The 22,174-nt window shown below is 44.4% G+C and overlaps 1 protein-coding gene across 1 annotated transcript; it reads left to right on the plus strand.

The window, feature by feature from the left end:
* Positions 1–6,885: 6,885 nt before the first annotated feature.
* Positions 6,886–22,070, plus strand: p4hb (prolyl 4-hydroxylase, beta polypeptide). Its single transcript, XM_014176765.2, has 11 exons — positions 6,886–7,211; positions 9,498–9,704; positions 11,551–11,684; positions 12,006–12,143; positions 13,998–14,102; positions 14,374–14,499; positions 14,767–14,967; positions 15,595–15,715; positions 16,588–16,769; positions 18,488–18,604; positions 20,438–22,070. The coding sequence occupies exons 1-11, from the start codon at positions 7,073–7,075 to the stop codon at positions 20,504–20,506; spliced, it is 1,539 nt and encodes a 512-aa protein (XP_014032240.1). The 5' UTR covers positions 6,886–7,072; the 3' UTR covers positions 20,507–22,070.
* Positions 22,071–22,174: the final 104 nt, after the last annotated feature.

Consider the following 22,174-nt stretch of genomic DNA (forward strand, 5'->3'; position numbering starts at 1 on the left):
AATTGTCACATTTTTCCTCATGGCCAAAACTCAACAGCGCACGCTACTATACAGGATAAATGCTTTGATTGAAACACAATAGGCCTACAGGAAACGCTTATAGTTCAACACTATCTGCTTAAATTTGCTGATAAAACAGTAAATCAAATGCACATTCCCATGAAACTGATTGAGATCAAATGATTGGTATGCAGTTTGGACATTTCACCGGTAAAACGGGAAGAATTATCCTTCATGATTGACAGTGATGATGGCCTGTTTTACAGTAGGTAACTTGAACCTCACCGGACTTGAACCTCATTGAAAACCTGTGGTTTGAATTTAAGCACAGATTAAGGATATCAGGGATATGGAAAAATGAATGGAGGAATGGCCTACGGGTGTTTTTACACTTGGTCCCTTTCAGCCAATTTTTGTGTACTCTGTGTGGTTTGCATCATTTTTTGTACAGCGTAAACACACCAACATAACTCGGAGCCCCTGAAGCGAACCGTTCTGGTTCTGGTTAGGGCAATGTCAACACAAAGCTCTCTAGGATTGCTTGTCATTATTCGCGCACCACACACTAGACTACTGCAGCACCGTTTCCCCTGCCATAAACCCAGGTTCGCCGAAACAACGTGTGCTGTTTTGGGATGTTGAGTAGCGATTGTTAAGGATGCGCAGAAATGTCAAAATATGTGTAGAGGTTTTAGTTCAGATTATTTGTTTGAAATGTGTGATCTTTAGGCTGAGATCTTCATTGGCTCTTTATTCGATGGTGGGGTTTCAAAAGTGTGAGAAGATGACAATGTATTTGGTGAGAATCACAACAGGGTACAAAATGTCTCTTAAAGGGAGAGTAGCCTACATTGGGTTTATTCTGTTACCGATAATATTTACTTTAATACTATCTTCTGATTACAATTATTTCTCTTATCTTTTAACAAAATGCTTTTAATTAGTTTTAAGTAGGGATATCTAGCTGTCCCATAACACGTTCTGATGGAATGGCTTGTCCTGCACTTTGTAAAAACCCAGAGTGCATTGAGTGAATGTTGGAAAAAGATCTTGGTTCCTTTCTAAAGGTAGAAATGTGAATGCAAAGAGGACTCTGGCCACAAAATAGGTGAACTGGCAAAAGTGTTGAGACCTCATTCAAAGGACGGGCAGTGTGAATACAAAGACATTTGTTGTTTAGCTTTTTTTACCCTAGAGTTCACTTTAAAGAGGACTGAGATCAATTATTTTTAAAAGCACTATGTATGTGAAAACACTCTTCTCTCCCAACGTCTTCAACAATCTCAAACATTTTAGAAAAAGGCTGTGTCGTTATCCTCACAAGGGGAGGGTGCTGGAGTATTGAAAACAGATGGGTCAATAACTTTGACACTTTGACTTGTAAAACAAAATCTTTCTCAGACCAACTGTTAGTATAAAATATAATTTCCCCAATATTTTTAGCATACATATACCATATACCATATATTTGCCAATTTATTAGGTACACCACCCTGTTCACGAAAATGGATCCTTCCTACAGACATGCCTTGATGCCTGTTTTATATATCAAGCTATTGTTACTGTTCAATTGAACATTAGAATGGACAAAACAAGTGACCTAAGTGAATTTGATCGTCGGTGCCAGGTGCACCGGTTCCAGTATCTCAGAAACGGCTGCCCTCCTGTGCTTTTCTCGCACGACAGTGTCTAGGGTTACCCGAGAATGGATGTTTTTTTGGTTTGTGGCACCAGTCATTGGCAGTCCTCTGGGCGAAAACAGTTTGTTGATGAGAGAGGTCGTAGGAGAATGGCAAGGGTCGAGTAAGCTAACAGGCGGGCCACAAACAGACAAATAACAGTGCAGTACAACAGTGGTGTGGCATCTCAGAACGCACAACTCGTCGATCCTTGTCACGGATGGGCTATTTCAGCAGACGACCACACCGGGTTCCACTCCTATCAGCTGAAAACAAGTTGGAAGCGGCTCCAGTGGGCACGCGATCACCAACACTGGACAATTGAGGAGTGGAAAAACATTGACTGGAACATGACAGTGCGTTCAGTTTACTTGAGTGTTCTGCAGTCCCCAGACCTTAACCCAATACAGCGTCTTTGGGATGAGATGGAACGGGCTGTTCGCAGAATGAATGTTCCGCTGTCCAATCTGCAGCAACTGCGTGATGCCATCGTGTCAGAATGGACCAACATCCCTGTGGAACGTTTCCGACACCTTGTAGAATCCCCTGAATAATTCAGGCTGTTCTAGTGGCAAAGGGGGGGTCAGACCCAGTACTAGATGTGTATACCTAATAAACAGGTGACTGTTAAATATGTACAATATTGGAAAGGGTAAGGGGATACCTAGTCAGTTGTACAACTGAATGCATTCAACTGAAATGCGTCTTCTGCATTTAACCCAACCCCTCTGAATCAGAGTATTTTCAGTGTTCGATTTCAAAACCATCTGGACATAAAGCCATAGAAAAGTAGATCTGTATGTGAATTAGTAACCAAAGCAGTAATCTGAAAAATATTTTTAATAGGACCAAGGGCAGAAATATATATTTTTAAAGTGTACCATTGATAAGAAAGGTCAAGGAACCCACCGCACTTGTCTGTAGACCTGCAGCTCATATGGATAGGAAGGTACTGAAAATTTGACATCACAGGAAATATTCATGTAAAATCGGTTAGATTAAAGATTGCAATTCTAATGGGTGTACAATGAAGTAGGGAGGTCAGTGACCTAACATCAAAGGGTTGGATGTATATGTCATTTGAATTGGAAGCTATTGAAAATTAAATCTTTACATGAATTAATAACCACAGCTGTAATATGATAAATATTTGTCTAAAATCAAAGGGCAGGAACTTTGAAAAAATAAAAGGTGCCAAAGAACTCACCACACTTGTCTGTAGACCTATAGCTCATATGGACAGTGAGCTATTGAAATTTAGACCTATCACAAGACATATCAATGTAAATTCATTTTAAAATCGAATTGTTGTGGGGGGGAAACTAAGTTGGTTTAAGATCTCTCGATCGTTTGAGACAATTAAGTGTAACTGGAAACACCAGGATTGGCTGATTGCAGTTTTAAGACGGCCCCTTACTAAAAACAAGTCTCTCACCGTTGCCGCCTGCTATAGACCACCCTCTGCCCCCAGCTGTGCTCTGGACACTATATGTGAACTGATTGCCCCCCATCTATCTTCAGAGCTCGTGCTGCTAGGTGACCTAAACTGGGACATGCTTAACACCCCAGCCATCCTACAATCTAAGCTTGATGCCCTCAATCTCACACAAATGATCAATGAACCTACCAGGTACCACCCCAAAGCCGTAAACACGGGCACCCTCATAGATATCATCCTAACCAACTTGCCCTCTAAATACACCTCTGCTGTTTTCAACCAAGATCTCAGCGATCACTGCCTCATTGCCTGCATCCGTAATGGGTCAGCGGTCAAACGACCTCCACTCATCACTGTCAAACGCTCCCTGAAACACTTCAGCGAGCAGGCCTTTCTAATCGACCTGGCCCGGGTATCCTGGAAGGATATTGACCTTATCTCGTCAGTAGAGGATGCCTGGTTATTTTTTTTTAAATGCCTTCCTCACCATCTTAAATAAGCATGCCCAATTCAAGAAATGTAGAACCAGGAACAGATATAGCCCTTGGTTCTCTCCAGACCTAACTGCCCTTAACCAACACAAAAACATCCTGTGGCGTTCTGCATTAGCATCGAACAGCCCCCGTGATATGCAACTTTTCAGGGAAGTTAGAAACCAATATACACAGGCAGTTAGAAAAGCCAAGGCTAGCTTTTTCAAGCAGAAATTTGCTTCCTGCAACACAAACTCAAAAAAGTTCTGGGACATTGTAAAGTCCATGGCGAATAAGAGCAGCTCCTCCCAGCTGCCCACTGCACTGAGGATAGGAAACTCTGTTACCACCGATAAATCCATTACAATTGAGAATTTCAATAAGCATTTTTCTACGGCTGGCCCTGCTTTCCACCTGGCTAACCCTACCCCGGTCAACAGCACTGCACCCCCCACTGCAACTCGCCCAAGCCTTCCCCATTTCTCCCTCTCCCAAATCCAGTCAGCTGGTGTTCTGAAAGAGCTGCAAAATCTGGACCCCTACAAATCAGCTGGGCTAGACAACCTGGACCCTTTCTTTCTAAAATTATCTGCCGAAATTGTTGCAACCCCTATTACTAGCTTGTTCAACCTCTCGTGTCGTATGAGATTCCCAAAGATTGGAAAGCAGCTGCGGTCATCCCCCTCTTCAAAGGGGGGGGACACTCATGACCCAAACTGCTACAGACCTATATCTATCCTACCCTGTCTTTCTAAGGTCTTCGAGAAGCCAAGTCAACAAACAGATTACCGACCATTTCGAATCCCACCGCACCTTCTCCTCTATGCAATCTGGTTTCAGAGCTGGTCATGGGTGCACCCCAGCCACGCTCAAGGTCCTAAACGTTATCTTAACCGCCATCGATAAGAAACAATACTGTTCAGCCGTATTCATTGACCTGGCCAAGGCTTTCGACTCTGTCAATCACCACATCCTCATCGGCAGACTCAATAGCCTTGGTTTCTCAAATGATTGCCTCGCCTGGTTCACCAACTACTTCTCTGATAGAGTTCAGTGTGTCAAATCGGAGGGCCTGTTGTCCGGACCTCTGGCAGTCTCTATGGGGGTGCCACAAGGTTTAATTCTTGGGCCGACTCTCTTCTCTGTATACATCAATGATGTCGCTCTTGCTGCTGGTGAGTCTCTGATCCACCTTTATGCAGACGACACCATTCTGTATACTTCTGGCCCTTCTTTGGACACTGTGTTAACAACCCTCCAGACGAGCTTCAATGCCATACAACTCTCCTTCTGTGGCCTCCAACTGCTCTTAAATACAAGTAAAACTAAATGCATGCTCTTCAACCGATCGCTGCCTGCACCTGCCCGCCCATCCAGCATCCCTACTCTGGACGGTTCTGACTTAGAATATGTGGACAACTACAAATACCTAGGTGTCTGGTTAGACTGTAAACTCTCCTTCCAGACTCACATCAAGCATCTCCAATCCAAAGTTAAATCTAGAATTGGCTTCCTATTTCGCAAAAAATCATCCTTTACTCATGCTGCCAAACATACCCTTGTAAAACTGACCATCCTACCGATCCTCAACATCGGCGATGTCATTTACAAAATAGCCTCCAATACTCTACTCAATAAATTGGATGCAGTCTATCACAGTGCCATCCGTTTTGTCACCAAAGCCCCATATACTACCAACCACTGCGACCTGTACGTTCTCGTTGGCTGGCCCTCGCTTCATACTCGTCGCCAAACCCACTGGCTCCAGGTCATCTACAAGACCCTGCTAGGTAAAGTTCCCCCTTATCTCAGCTCGCTGGTCACCATAGCAGCACCCACCTGTAGCACGCGCTCCAGCAGGTATATCTCTCTGGTCACCCCCAACGCCAATTCCTCCTTCGGCCGCCTCTCCTTCCAGTTCTCTGCTGCCAATGACTGGAACGAACTACAAAAATCTCTAAAAATGGAAACACTTATCTCCCTCACTAGCTTTAAGCACCAGCTGTCAGAGCAGCTCACAGATTACTGCACCTGTACATAGCCCATCTATAATTTAGCCCAAACAACTACCACTTCCCCTACTGTATTTATTTATTTTGCTCCTTTGCACCCCATTATTTCTATTTCTACTTTGCACTTTCACTGCAAATCTACCATTCTAGTGTTTTACTTGCTATATTGTATTTACTTTGCCACCATGGCCTTTCTTTTGCCCTTACCTCCCTTATCTCACCTCATTTGCTCACATTGTATATATACAATTTTTCTACTGTATTATTGACTGTGTTTGTTTTACTCCATGTGTAACTCTGTGTTGTTGTATGTGTTTAACTGCTTTGCTTTATCTTGGCCAGGTCGCAATTGTAAATGAGAACTTGTTCTCAACTTGCCTACCTGGTTAAATAAAGGTGAAATAAATAAAACATAAATAAAAAAAGGCGCTGCATGGTTAACCTGACATCTGCATTGGTGTGCAGCATTTAAGGGGATACAACCTCTGTAGAGTTCAGGGCATTCATAAAGCCAATTTATGCTTGATCTGAAAAATCTAGTCGGAGGCTCCATATGGAGGGCGAGACGCAATTTGGAGCCTCCAGAGGCATGCAGACGCCAAATTGAGCTACAAATTTCGCCTCCCAAATGTTTTAACAATGCCAAGGAATCCATATAGCTCTGCAATGACATGATTGGTTGACTGTAGATGGGGGCGGGAGGTCCTGTATAAAGACAAACTCCCTTCCTTGACTACTTCCTTCACAACAGCTCCATGCTGCTCTGCAAAGCGCAAGAAGTATGAATGTCCTGACTTTTGCAGAGGCCATATCACCGTAAATGCTGCACGTCCAATGCAGAAGTCAGATTGACCATGTAGCGCCTTTAATATTGCCCCATTGAAGGAAAAAAAGTATGTTCCTCGCTCTCTATCTTGATTTGATTATATATATTACCCTAATCATCCTAGGACCTTATGTCGAAGAGGTATTGACGCGCAAACTCCGATTATCAAACCATGCAAACTGAAAACAAATGTACTGCAGTCTTTAATAATCTGCCATCTCCCTGCATATTATACTGTTACATCACCTTTCCTGCATAAAACCTAAGCCTTCATTCTAAGGAATGTTAGTTATTTGTGTCAACAATTCTCAAATATAAGCAAGAATGCGACTGGAAAGAATTTCAATCGATTTCAATATACATCCAATGACAAAGTGGATTCACTTCCAGGTACCTTCAGCTGTGGTCCAGTCACAATTCAACACGAGCAGCTTTCAAGCTGATAAATGCGCCTGCGCACTACGGCTGACCCTTCTGGTTCCTGCACGTAATGCCACGACGTTAGTAGCGGTAGACACAAAAATACAAGCTTCAGTTCTAACTGTAAGAAGATAAAATACATACATACACCACTTTCAGTCGGTAGCTCATTCACTTGTAGCTTCGAACACATTTTCTGTTAGAAACAACAGTTGACAGCAACTATGTTTAAGTTTTTCCTACTCTGCACACTGGCGGTGGCAAGCCGGGCTGATATCGGCGAAGAAGATGATGTTCTGGTGCTGAAGAAAAGTAATTTCGAGGAGGCTTTGAAAGCTCACCCAAACATCCTAGTTGAATTCTGTAAGTATTCTTGATCATATAAAGGCTTAGAGAACCTAACTTGTTAAATTGCCTGCTAATTTGTTCACGCAGCTGTACTAGCATGCTAGCTAACTGCGTTCGCTTGCCACTGTGTTATCAGCTTCACTTCAGCTAACGCAAAGGTATGTGGAATGGCATACCAACGTCAACTAGCTGGCCTTCTTGATAGCTAACAAGAGTACCTAACGTTTACTTAGCTACCATGGTTTTGCTTGGCGAACGTTAGTTATTCAAATTGGTCGCTAACTACCTAACGTTAGGCCTGTCATACGTTAACTGTTGATTACACACACTGTTGGCCATTGTATTGCAAGTAGTAACGTATATATTTTTAAGGACTCTAAGCCAATGTCCTTCCCAGCTACCTTGCTAACTGTAACGTTAACTAGGTAGCTAGTTACTGCAACACATTTGGATGAGCCTTGCTAGTACAGAACTTTGTTGCATTTATCTAACTAACTAGTATACCTGGCACACAGTCAACTTGAGTATTCAGTGCATCCCTATCTAGCCGTCTCAGGACTGATAAGTAAACAACTAAATGACAATCACGTTCGTCTGTGACCACTTGTTGGTGCAAGTACCTGTTTCTTTACCAGCCTTGGTGGCTTCATGGATCTAGAAGTTGATGAACGTGACCAACTTATTCTTGTTTGTTTAACTTACAAGGGATGGCTTGTGCTTCTGTGTAGTCTCGAAACAATACTGAATGCACGATTTAGAATACTCTAGCTATGTGCAACAGTGCTGGCAAAGCATCTGTTGAGTGATGATAACATTATTCAGTCGTGTGAATACATCAGGCAGACTCCATTAGTTGCAAGAGTGACGTCTGGTTTTGATTCATTCACCACTTGAGTTTCGATTGCTAGATAGTTTCCTGGTCATGCACACTTTCTACCCACTAGCGGTTCTTGGGGGGGGGACCCCCTTGTGGTCCCCCTAAATGTGGAGTATGAAAATTTTTACATGACAAATTTTTACTATCCTCCTTTTTTTACATCCTTTATTAGACAGTGGCAACGCAGAACATGGTCTTATGCCTGCTAATGCCTGCAATGCAGTGAAGAAAACGATATGACAACAATAACGTCTAATGTAACTGGCCCCTCTAACAGTACAACTGGCCCCAGCTTGGCCCCCCCCAGTTGAAATGGTCTAGAACCGCCACTGTTTCTACCCCGGTTTCAGTTAGGAGCTGTTTTGATGTAAGTTTACTGAAATTCACATAAGTTGCTGCTGTGGTTTTGCAACACATTTGTTAAATGCTTATTAACTTGTGAACTTGGTGGTTTCCACTTTATCTTGATTGCAGTGGGTTTCTTTTATAAATAGTTTTGATGTAACCAGCAGGCCAGTCCTGCTACAGCTGTCAAGCTCTGAGGTATTCTGTACTTTTATCTGACAAACCTGCAGACCAATTGGAGAACTCCACGACTCTGACATTCCAATGAGTGAAGAGGGGGAGGGCTAAATACCTTTTGCTCACAGACAGGAGGGACCTGGAATGTTGAATGAGATGCTAGGTTGACGTGTACTTCAAAGTTGAATCATCTGTTCAACTTTTGTTTAACTCTCCTGGCTGATGGAACTTGGGGGGGGGGTCTCCACTGAAGCTAAGAAACATTGCAATGAAAACACACCAACTCATTTTTATAGAAGTTTTGAAAGAATGATAAATATAATATTTAGTTTAAAAGGAATTCCTGTAGGACTCATAAAATGAGGAAATATCCTTTGGACTTTGAACTTACAACCAAGCTTAATAGACTTTGTCAAGCTCATGGTGATATCTTGACATCTTAAGGCACATTAATCACACAAAGACAATCAATAGGTTACGTTTGTTCAAACTTCAATGGGCTTTTTCAGTGTTCATGCATTCATAAGCTTTGCAAGCCATTCTATGTCCTCTATGAATCAGATTAGAAATCCACATCTTTTCTCAGGCAACATTTTCACTATCTTAGTTATAGCCCAAGACTACTCTTTTCAGTGATCTCATTGAAAACTAGCTTGCCAGAGGAGATTTTTTCCCACACCCTCTAAAGAGCCAACTGTAAGTATAAAAAAAAAATCCCAGTTAACTGTTTATTTAGTAATTAGAAATCATCCCTTCGGCCCAAACGTAGCAACACTCGCATGTTAATGTAGTATATCAACAGTCACTACAGTATTTGCATCTACTTCACCCGTCAGTGAAAATCTCTCGGCTCTGAAGCTGTGTGGTCAAATTTTATTTATACGATTTCCTTCTTGTTCTAGATGCCCCGTGGTGCGGCCACTGCAAGGCCCTGGTCCCGGAGTATGCCAAAGCTGCCAGCATGCTGAAGGCAGAGGGCTCAGAGATCCGCCTGGCCAAGGTGGACGCCACAGAGGAGGCAGACCTGGCCCAGGAGTACGGTGTCCGGGGGTACCCTACCATCAAGTTCTTCAAGGGGGGAGACAAGGAGTCGCCCAAAGAGTACTCTGGTGAGTAGTGGAGGGATGTATGTTACAGCTAGGGCTGGCACAGCTATCGTATAACCGTCAATAACTGTGAACTAAAGAAAGGACTGATCAGAATCGTCATACCCCGTTAATTTCAGGAGAAGGGGATTCAACTTTATATTTAAGTAGATGTAGTTTACCCAATAGCAGTTCATTTTTACATGAAGTGGGTAAAGTTTGATAATTTTATGAGCAGGATGAGAGGCTTTATTTCCAGAAGTTCCAAGTGGTCAAAACCTGTTGTTTTTCAGACTGGGTAGCGTGGGGGGGTTACCGAAGCTGTTTTCATTAGGTATGTTCTAACTCATTTTCCTATCATGTGTTGGTCTATAAGCTACATTTATTACAAAAATGTATATTATGACAGCCGTGTCTTTGCATGACAATTAATCGTTACAACATATACTGTGCTTGACATGATCGTGGACCTGGTCTATAGGCAGAACTGGGCTATTTCTGTGTACTTGGTTAGCCGTTAGAAATGTATCCCAGTTTTTCACTTTCTTAAGTCAATTGGACAAGGCGCTACCCTGAATTTCTTCAGATATTGAAATAACCAATTATATAAAATAAGATTGTCAACTGGCAAATTATTCTATTGTGAATTATTGTGCTGATCTCAATGACTAAATCTAGAACAACCTAATTACTCAATGCCTAAGTACCTCAGGGACTGGGACAACTATTACCAACAAAAGTGATAAGCTGTCTCGTGTAGTGCAGTAGTCCGGTTATGACCATCAGTCATAGATTCTGTGTATGATCAGATAATTATTTTCAGATGGATGTCTCACACTAAGTAATGCCTTTTCTTATGCTGGTAATGTGACTCCTATCAGCCAAGTGTGTGTTAGCCAATGGCCCGTTCACTCTGCCCAATATAACTGTGACTGAATGAAGGGGCCCCTCCCTCCTCCACACATTCTATCCATGCTCTCTCTCCCTCCCATCCCCCCTAGTCGGGCAATGTGCAGTTCCTCATGTTTGCTCACTGTGACTGGCTGTGTGTTTTTTTTTTAAGCGGGGGTGTGTGGGACAGCCCTAACTTCCAGCACTCGCTCTCTCTGGGCTAAAAGCGGTGGACTCATAAGGCCGCAGGCAGCAGTATCCCTTCTCCAGCTGTGTCTGTCTGTCTGGCCTGGCTACAGCGTCGCTCAGTGGTGTTGCTCTGCTGTTGCGTCATTGGCTCTTTTTGTAATAACATGCAGGTTAATCATGAGTCAGTCCACTTAGTTGGGACACGTTGGTTCTTAGAGAGCTTAAGTCTTCTCTGTTGGGGCAAACGGATCACAGAGGAATTTAGCTACTTTTTTCTTTAGTCTGCCAGTAACAAGGCTGGTGTGACCAAATAAGATAAGAAATACTTTATTAAATGAGAGGTCTTTCACTGTCCTTTGTCCCCCATAACGACTATTCAAATAGAATAATGGCAGCAATACTTGTAGCTGTGTTTACTCAAGTCCACCACAGTCGTGGCAGAATAAATTTGCTTTTCCGCCTGTTCACCCTGAAGCATTGTTTGATCTGTCTGTGGTGGCCCGTACCATTAGTCTCTATTCAGCCAGCCCTGGTCATGTGACCTGGGCCCTGTTCCAATACTTCAAAATGCGTCCTTGCGTCCGCCCTTGCCATTATCTCTGATCTGTACATGATTAGAAAACATGAAGGCAGGCTTGCTTTTCTGTTGTATTGTTTCCTATGGCCAACCTTGTCTGCTCAGTGAATACATTACAGTAGAACAAAAAAAGGAAGTAGGGAATCAGTCTCATACATTATCGTTTGAACACGGCCAGAGTGACTTAACAGAACTGTTGTTCCCTTCCTGCAGCTGGCAGACAGGCTGATGACATCGTCAACTGGCTGAAGAAGCGCACTGGACCAGCTGCCACCACCCTGGGGGAGGTCGCTCAGGCAGAGTCCATGATCGCCGAAAACGAGGTAGCAGTCATCGGCTTCTTCAAGGTGAGCCGATGACCTCTGACCTACTACTCAGACCTAGCTGCGCAAGGTCACTGATGCTACAAAGCCTATCTGTAGTGATTCTTTGCAGGAAAGTTTAGTGCCTACTAAGCCCCATTTCCCACTAGACAGCTAGTTTGACACTTTCAGTACTGATCAATAGTTTTGGCAAATTTTCTATAGAAATACGTGCAAATCATTCTCTCAGTTCAAATGAATTATCAAGGCATAGATGGGCATGTTTTGATCGTTAATTTCCTACATTATTGAGTCCTATGGTTCATGTATGATGGCATCTAAGCTAAGCGTCATTCTGTCCTGCAGGATGCCGAGTCTGAGGGAGCCAAGGCTTTCCTGAAGGCTGCGGAGGCCGTTGATGACGTTCCATTCGGAATCACCTCCAACGACGCCGTCTTCTCCAAGTTCGAGGTGTCCAAGGATGGAGTCGTCCTCTTCAAGAAGGTACGGAGCGAGTACTTTGATTCAGTATGATTTAATCACCCCAAGTGTTTTAATCTTTAAAAATTCCTACCCTGATCATGGTGTAACCCCTTCTTTCCATCGGACTCTGTAGACTGTTTACTGCCTGGAAGCTATATCTTAGCAGTGAATGTCTTAGCGTTTTTGCACTCATTTGCTATCTAGCTGTGAATATTGTCAGGTTTTACCAGTTATTTGTATTTAACTGGATTATAAATACATTATGAATGACCTGGTCATCAGATTTGTTATATCATGAGTGTAACCCATACATCAATCTGGACAACTTAAAGCAGGGTAGCTGCAGACAGGTTTGATTCTTTTGGGGGTGTCAGCTAGGTAACCCCACAACCCCATAGCTACAGCAGTATCCGGTCTTGGCCTGCTAATATTATCCTGTAGACCTGCTCTGGGAATGTGTCTGACTCTCATTCTGCTTGTGTTTGTGCTCAATGCTGCCTTCTGCCTTTCAGACGATGAGATCATCAAGCTAGACATGGCTAGATCACTGACTGGTTAGTGGCAGCCACTGTGTTAAGTCGTAGGATTTCCATGCTAGTCTCATTGGCTGGTGTCTGGGAATGAAGAACAAGTACAGCGAAGCTCTTTACAGTTCAAAAGGGGCAAGCTATCTTCTTTGATATAGCCCTCCTGAGATTCTACCTTCATACTCAAGTCTCTACTCTGTCCGAGGAATTTTCTCATTTGAACCATCATTTCCCCGGTAATAGCAAGATGAGGGATTCCTCTTCATTCAGGCCAACTGGTCATTAAATTTGGCTCTGACATGTAATGGTCTTACCCTTTCCCCTCACTCAAATGACAATGATTCTTAAAATGACCAGATGTGTTAATTGGATATCCATATCTCAAGGCCAAGCCACATCTTGTCAGCTTAGAGTAAACTGATCTGGGCTGAACTGGGTCACAGTCCACATGGACATTTCATGATATGTTATGTGACATGTTATGGCCACATTCCTGCCTTTCCATAGATATCAGATGTTATGTCAAATGCAGTCTTCCGTCCACCTGTTAAGTCAGACACTGGTCGACATGGAAAGAAGCCAGCTGCCAGTGGGGATTTGTGTTGAGTAGTTGTAAACATGGTCTGAAAGTCTTCGACTATGAGGCATAGGGCTGAATATCAAACTTCAGAAATACTGCACTGATATTTATGGGAGAAAATGTGGGTTAGATCTCAAGTTAGGATTTGGCTCCTATTCAGCACAAGTATGATTCCATCTGACATTTAAAAACAGATGCCAACCCATAAGCCTTTAAATTTTCATCGCTGGACCAGACTTGTCAGTCAACCTGTTTCTCTCTCAATCTGCTTTGAATTTTAAATCATTGCCCTTTAGTGGTCAGGGAGGGCACAGCTCAACGGCAGACCTTTACATGTCTCGATTCAATCGATTTCTGCCTGTCATTTTAAAGGCATAACTCTCCATCTCTAATGAGACATAGATGGGATTCCTCCATCTTATCGCCCGGTAAGCCCCCCACTCATCAGTCATGATACTACCCCACTATTGTCTGCTTACTGTGTGTGTGATCCAACCCTGACACACACTCCTGTGGTCTCCCAACTTTCCCTTTGTGTACCAGTAAGGGCTGCTGTTCTTAACACTCCTTAAAACCCCATTTAGCCTAACGTTGATTTTCTTCAGCTGGGTTTACCAAAGGGATTTAAATGAGCTTGTTTGATACATCTATGTTTGGGTTGTGGGGAGTTCACAGGCAGAATATAATAAAACCGGACTAAAGTGGGAAGTTGGTGGCGTATTAACGGGTTTGGCTACCAACTGTTTCCATCGGTTTTGTCCTCTACAGTTCGATGAGGGTCGTAACACCTTTGACGGAGAGCTGAGCAAGGCTGACCTGCTGGCCTTCATCAAGGCCAACCAGTTGCCCCTGGTCATCGAGTTCACTGAGCAGGTAATGGCTGTTCTTTATACTGCTGATACTCAGATGTGCTGTCTCAAATATACACACACAGAAAATACACCTTATTCCAGATTAACTTTCTCCTCTGTTGTCACACTAAGCTACAAAATCGATCGACGTCCTCATCCCCACCAAGGACCTATGACTGCTATCACGAGGCCCTTCAGTGCCGTTACCACAACTTTAATACAAGCGTTTATATCCTGAGCTTTGTTCCCCGCGTATGACTTTCGAGCTTCATAACGTTGTGTTTTCTCCGCAGACCGCCCCCAAGATCTTCGGAGGAGAAATCAAGTCTCACATCCTCATGTTCGTGCCCAAGGCTGCTTCCGACTTCAACGACAAAATGGCCGAGTTCAAGAAAGCATCAGAGGGATTCAAGGGCAAGGTGGGTGGACCAGACTGAACAGAGTCAGTGACGACCTTCATTCATTGTACCCAATCTTCAGTAAAGGCTTGTTTTTCCTCATCTATTTGTTATGAATAAGGCAGAGTTATTTTCCATCCAGCGTCTTGAAAGTAATTTACTGCATGTGTGGTACTGCGCCTCGGTATGTACCACTGAGACTGTGCTGGAGTGTACGTCGCATACCTACCTAGACTAAAAGCCAGATACTTGAGCCTCGTATTTCATCCTCTTCCTCTCCTCCCCCAGATCCTGTTCATCTTCATCGACAGCGAGGTGGATGACAACCAGCGCATCCTGGAGTTCTTTGGGCTGAAGAAGGAGGAGTGTCCTGCCATCCGCCTCATCACCCTGGAGGACGAGATGACCAAGTACAGGCCCGAGAGCGAGGCCATCACCGCCGACAACATCATCGCCTTCTGCACACTCTTCACCGAGGGAAAACTCAAGGTGTGTTGGCCTAATAATGTCTGCAGACAATCCAAGTGTACATGCTCCGTGTGTGGTGATGTTAAAACATAGTGTTACTCAGATTACAGGGTTAAGCTGTTACTGGGGTTTCTAGGACATTGGGGTGCCCCTGACTGCTAAGTTCTGTACAGTAGGCCACAGCCCAGCCTAGACGTTGAGAACAGCCGTGCCCTACTCTAGACATTGATGAACCAGTCTATTACTGTTATGGCACTGCAGTGCAGTCATCATGCCTTGATGGCTGGGCGTCAATGGCAGTGGATTGAAAGTGCAGATGTAGGCTAACATGCTGTGCCAGAAAGTGTGACAAATTTAAATTCTTATGTCATAAGGTTTAATGTAATGTGGGCCTGCATCACGAACGTGAACTTACTTATTTATTTTAGTGATGTGATGTGCACTGTGCAGGTTTTGCATCATTCCCATTCTATAGGCGATTGCCTCATGACTTAGGAATCATGTTTCTCTAACATTCAGCAGAGAAACAACCCATAATTCAAGTGTTGCTTAGTTTGGAACTAACATAATTCCGCTCGTTCTTGGTTTTGCAAAAGTCATGTAATCCATCGTAAATCTCTCCTCCTCGTCTGTGTCGCCCCCCCACAGCCCCACCTCATGAGCCAGGACATCCCTGAAGACTGGGACAAGAACCCCGTCAGAGTCCTGGTCGGCAAGAACTTTGAGGAGGTCGTCTTCGACCCCAAAAAGAACGTCTTCGTTGAGTTTTGTAAGTACTACCCCCCCTCTCGTCAATACCATATGTAAGCCCCAGGTGGTCGACAGGCTCACTTTTCAGGGGTCGATGGCCCTGATATATTTTGAGGTGCTCTCTTTGATTACACGTCCACGTGGAGGGAGGACGGGAGGTGGGAAGCTATCCTGAGTCTGAAACCGGAGTCTTTCTCCTAGCCCTGGCGATGCACCTTTTCTCTAAGCCCCAGCAGATGTACAAGAGACAGGGACCGAAGATCATTCCATCAGCCCTCCACACAAATCGATGCGTAACCCAAGATTGAGTAAGGAAACATTGGGATAAATTTAGTCGCAGGAGGAGTTTTTTTTATAGCTCACGAAGACTAAACTTGCCTCCAATGTTGTGGTGAGCCAGAGTGAGGAGTGTTCTATCCCTGGGCTTTGTGTCGCTTACGGTCACTGACTGACTGACGGGGGGGGGGGGGAGAGTCAGATTCTCGTACGGCTGTGGAGGGTATTTCCTAGCCGGTTGAAGTGTCCCAGTGTTTGGGTTGCCGGGAGACACAGCTGTCGTAAACCTAACTGCCAGCCTCAGAAACTACAGCCCACAGGCTTGAATTAATGGGCTGCTGGCAAGCCGTTCTCCTATTCCAGTCACTTCCCGTTGTATAAATGATCCTATACAGCTGTGCATTGTTTTCCATGCATGCATATCTGTGCATCAGTGAGTAGTTGTATCCATGCTGATACATTGTTATGATACTACTTCTATGGATACAAATGGAAGGCAAAGTAACATCATGCAATACAATAACCAGCCTAAGCATTCAGGTGATGATCAATGAGCTTGAATGGGACAGGAATATGCTCTTATCCCTGATTGTTCCTCTGCTCTCCCCACTGCAGATGCACCCTGGTGCGGCCACTGCAAACAGCTTGACCCCATCTGGACCAAACTGGGAGAGAAGTACCAGGACAGCGCCGATATCGTCGTGGCCAAGATGGACTCCACAGCCAACGAGATCGAGACAGTCAAAGTACACAGCTTCCCCACGCTCAAGTTCTTCCCCGCAGGCGATGAGCACAAGGTCAGTCTACTGAAACGATGTGGAATGTCTGCCAGTGTTAGCAGCCATTTGTAACTGTTGGCAGTTGACTCCCAAATGTATCATTACAACGTTTTCATTGACGTGGTCTTCGGCTGGACAGTTCCTCTGTCCCACACTAAGGGATAGAGATTGAGTTGAGACGGAGGGGCTCTGCTGTATAACCAAATGTGCTGAAGCTATTGCGTCACTATTCAAGTCGTCCATACAACCCCATTTTGGAATGGCCAAGGTCTACAGGTCTCATTCCACTTTTGGGATAACATGACAACATATCTTTTTAATTGGCTCATTTCCCCAACATAGCCAGTGATAAATTGCCCGGCATTTGAGCACGGGTCTCATTTTTGAAAACCAAGCCCTTGCAAGAGGTAATTAATCCCCTCGTCAGTTAGTAGCACCACCCATTCTGGGCTTTGGCTCTTTCGGTGAACACCTGAGAAACATGGCTTTTGGCTACCCATCCACCCACCCACACCCATCCATCCACACTACTGAAATATCATTTTTCATCTCACAGCATTACAGGTGTGTGTGCGGTTATTATGATCAGGTTAAGTAGCTCCCACACTCAATAGGAGGGTTGATTTTCGTGGTGCCAGCCACGCATGCAGAAACCCAAGCCTGAGTGACCCGGCCATTGTGGTGGTGTTTACGACTTCTACCAAACCCAACCCCTCTCTTTATGGCTGCCCGATAATGCTCTCTCCCTCTTGGGATCCTCTTGAGACCCTCACCCCAGCTCTTAAAGAGCAGGTTGTCATTTATTGTCATGAGTCTTGTCTTAGAGGCAGAGCTGAGCATTTCCCCTTAGATAGGCCAGCTGCAATGTCAAAATTGGCTATATTAAAACAATTTTTTATTTTTTAAGGTTAAGCAATAGGTTTAGTTAAGGTTAGGGTTAAGATTTTACCACTCCAGAACAAGATTCAAGACGAAATGCGAACCTGCTCTTAAAGACCACGCTGGCCCTCAATCCCCCCATAGGCATGCCAGCCACCCTACTGAACTATAGCACATAGCAGTCAACTGCAGAAAGCTTCCTGGAAGAGATTGGGAGCTGCGTGTTGGGATTCTCCTCGCAAAGAGCCCTGGGGTTAACCCCTGAGCCATTCCTCCTTGTGACAGAGCCAGAGATGGCTAGGGAAGGAGGCAGCTGCACGAGTAGCCCCAGGCTCCGCTTCTGTCTGTTGGCTCGCTATGCTCTGTATTAACTGACTGGCTGAGACCATGTGGGTCTGGACGCAGAGTTCTGTGACTGTCCTCAAGACCCATCTCAAGGGCAGTCCTATAATAACTGGTTCTATAAACGAGAAGGGCTATAAAAACACATTTGGCCTTCTCTCATCAATTAATAGTTGTATATCTCCTCTTGACTGCTCATTGGCACAGATCTGAAGATGGCTAGAGGCCTCAAAGGTTATTGGCTCCAGATTCAAATTAGTACGTGTTGTTGCGGGACCCCACAGGCTGATTTTAATCATTAGACATTTGGATAAGATTTCACTAGTTCTTTGACAAATGGACCACTAGTTTTATTGCTACAATTTTGCCAAATTTGATAGTTGCTGGTGCATGCAAAACAGTCAGTCTTGCTTGGTTACAGCATTTTTTTTCCCTTGTGGAAAAGCAAAGGAAAATGATCCATTTGTATTTAAATCCCTGTAGAAATTTGATGCATGTGACTTTCTTCCATGCAGGTGGTCGACTACAATGGTGAGAGGACACTGGAGGGCTTCACCAAGTTCCTTGAGAGTGGAGGCAAGGATGGCGGCGCACCGGCTGGAGAGGAAGGGGAGGAGGATGAGGGGATTGATGTAAGTACACACTTGGGATTGGTATGAAAACCGGGTTGTCTTCATCCTCAAGCAGACACTATAATTATGCTTGCGAGACAGATTGCATTAAACCGCAAGGCATTGCTATGACGTCAAACCGGAATCGTGCAAACCGTTTCAAAGCCCAATCGTTTTACTTGCAGTTTTGATCTTTTTCACAATTACTTATTTTTTACACGGTCATATGCTGAGTAAACTCTGATTTGTTTACTCAAGGCCGCTTTCAAACGGTCAAAAAAATGATGCGTTTGAATTACAGCCAACCCTTATCCAGTAAGAGCAATGCATTAGTGGACAGGGCAGGAGAATACAGCGATGTTGGACAAGGTTTAACTTTTGGTGCAACGCATCCTGATCAATTGAGTTTTCCCCAGAAACTGGCCCAAGAGTTTTGCATGTGCAAGCAAGGTCTCTTATCATACAAGGTGCCTTTTGGGGGGATATTCAGTATCCTGTAGGTCACCCAGAATAGACCCACAGGACCACCTCTCCTGAAGATTTGGGTAACTTGTAACCCTAGAATTGGGGTCACATGCCTACGTACCTTTTTTTTAACTCGATTTAAAAGTGAACGCAACCTATCCTCCCTGCAAGTAAAGCCTGCTCTTTCCCTTAGGACAATGCAGAAACAATTGTAATGGCCATTTACATGGTGTTATTTGTCAGTGTTGAAGTCTGGTTTCTTTCCCCATCTCACTTCACTGACTCAACCACTTTCCAATCCAACCTGGAGAAAACTGGGTCTTGTAGAGATGATGTTTTTATTTTCACCTTTATTTAACCAGGTAGGCAAGTTGAGAACAAGTTCTCATTTACAATTAAAAAAATGTAGGTCAAGCTGACTAAGACTTCCATGAGCTCCGTCTTCAAGCACAGCAGGCAGTCAGACAGACGTGCTCATTACATGACCCGTTAAGGCAGAGACAGTCGTTAGTCCAGCAGCCCATGTCTGTCATCAATGAAGGAGATGACAAACCTTACCCACTGAAAATCCTGACCCGAGTTTGTAATAACTTCTCTGACTAATATAATTTACAGCAGGATATTCCCAGGTGTATGAAATAATGCACGAAACAGAGTAAGACGTTTTGAGAAATTGAATCATGTTCCTTATGTCGTCATCCAAGACTTCTTGCACAAGGGAATGATGGGATTTTTCTCTCCCCATTTCGAAGCCAAATGGCAAGAACTGGTAATCTCTCTAATGCTTCTAAAACATTTTTTTTTTTTAATGTTTTAAAGCCTGGTGTCTTTTTTGAAATGCGGCTGGGGTTTCGCTTCTTCCCTGGCACCTAGCTGGATACTAAGACCAGGGCCTGCATCCAAAACCCACTGGAGATCCAGCTCAAACTAGTTGAAGGCCCTCATCCCACTACCACACCCCCTTCTCAGAAGTCTAATTGCAGACCATGCCCCGACTGCGGTCGCTAATGCCCACTGCAGCTGTCGCAGCTGTTTACCAGGCTCTCCCTTGGGACCAGGCCTCCTGTCCGAACGTGCAAGTCAACATCCCCAACCCCACCACGTGTCTAGTCGTTAGGTTGTTTTCATATGTACATGTTTCACCATAGATTAACATATGTTTTGCCAGGGCACGTTTTTCCAACAACCGTTCAAGCTTGTCATGTTGCCCGTTTTTGAAATTGAGCATATGTGGTTGTTTCAGGGGAGACACAAAATGAGCTGCGTCGTATCCTCCCACCACGTCTTCATTTTTGCTTCCAAGCTTTCTACTCCTAACAACTCCAGACAGAGAGCAGCTTCCTCCAGGCAGGTGTTAAAGACCCTCTCCTCCTCTCTCCCTCCTCCCAGGATATGGAAGACCTGGATGAACAGGACAGTGATTCCGACGGCGACGGTGGCGACCACGACGAGTTATAAGACCCGGCGAAGGAGAGAGGAGAGACGAACCCCCACCCCTTATACCAACCACCATCACTTCCACCCCTGTTCTGTGAACACTAATACTTCTCCTTTAACTGCTTCTCAGTCAGTCTGTCAGCAGATGTGGCAGGACCCTCGGCCAGCCCCCCTCCTGAAGCCACCTCGACAGCCTCTGTCTCCCTCCCGCTGGACCAGATGGACTCGTCTGTCCCCTTGTCATGGGAACTCAACAGAGCTGAACGGCACCTCCTGGTCTTAACGGCTTTTTACATTACCAACGTTCCTCATCAATCAAACGATGGAGTTGTATTGCCTTGTATATTTCAACCAAAATGTTAAAAACGGCATTAAGATACTGTGCTTGACATATCCAGTTCGATCCATAAATTGGGTTATGTACCTGTCATTTTTCCCCAAAATTACTTTCCCCCTAGTCTGCCGCAGTGTGAGTGGTGCATTAGTTTTGTGGTGTAGCCGGTTTTTAGGTTTGGGGGGGGCTGCTCATGTTCTTGTTCCTCTGCTAGTCTTTCTGAGGGCCGGAAGTGTTATATGGTGGGATTATGGACTCTCTCAGGGGACTTGGGGCCATCCTATTGTCTTTTTGTAAAGAGTAACAAAATAAAGAAGCAACGTGTTCCATGTAGCAATATATGCATCTGTAGCTGAGACCAATCTTGAGGGTCACTGTATTTCTCTCTCTCCATTCCCTCTAAGTCTACAAATCATGTTTTTCAGTTCAGTTTCCCTCATTTCAGCATGGCTACTGACTTATTTCTTTTTTTAAAGAAGAAAGATACACTTTGGAAATAGCTTGTTTTATTTAATTGTATTTTCATTCAATATATTTTTTTTAAATAATCTGTGTACCAGTAATTCCCAGGTAAAGTTTAAGCTGGGGTAGAGTTGGCCCTCTGACTCTGTTAGACCTGGGATTAGTGGGGAGGCCTAGGACGGCTTCTGTTTGTCACTGTGTTCATAGCCTGGACCCAGATCTGTTTGTGCTGTCTTGCCAACTCCTATGGTCTTGACCAGACGGCACAAATAGATCTGAGACCAGGCTACTGTGTTTATGCCGTCAGATTCCACATGGTTACTGAAGGAGCAGAGGTGGTCACTTAAAAGGAATTGTGTTTTGGGACTCTGAGAGCGGTCTCTGTCCTGGTTATCTTTGGGGAGGGGGGGGGAACAGTGCAACAGCCCTACCCCACCGTACCTGTACTGCCCCCATCCCTCTGGCTTCGGCTCTACCTGACACTCTTGTCCCCATGGAGGTGTTTGTGTGCCTGGTTTTTGTGTGCGTGTGCGGTGATGTGTGTGTGCGTAAGCGTGCTTGTGATCGGGTCTTTATTTTATTTTTTTGCGTCCAGGTGCAATGTTGTGAATGTTTTTGATGTTTGGCTGGGATGGGAGGGTTGTAGGGCAGACCGGGATGAGGGTTGTGACGTTCAACAGCAGCTGTTCAAGGGGGAAATGACTTAGAAACAAACGCATTCCATCACATTGAATTTGATGTGGAAAAGTGAAAACTGGTGGCCAAATAAATAAAAATATGAAAAAATTACTGTTGGCATTTATTCTTGCACTTTTCAGCACAGCTTTGTTTCAATATATCAATGTGGCGTTTTAAAGGAAGACTATCAGATCTGGATTTCCTACCGTGATAAC

This window comes from Salmo salar, chromosome ssa02 (genome assembly GCF_905237065.1).
Source record: "Salmo salar chromosome ssa02, Ssal_v3.1, whole genome shotgun sequence".
Taxonomy (NCBI): Eukaryota; Metazoa; Chordata; class Actinopteri; order Salmoniformes; family Salmonidae; genus Salmo; species Salmo salar.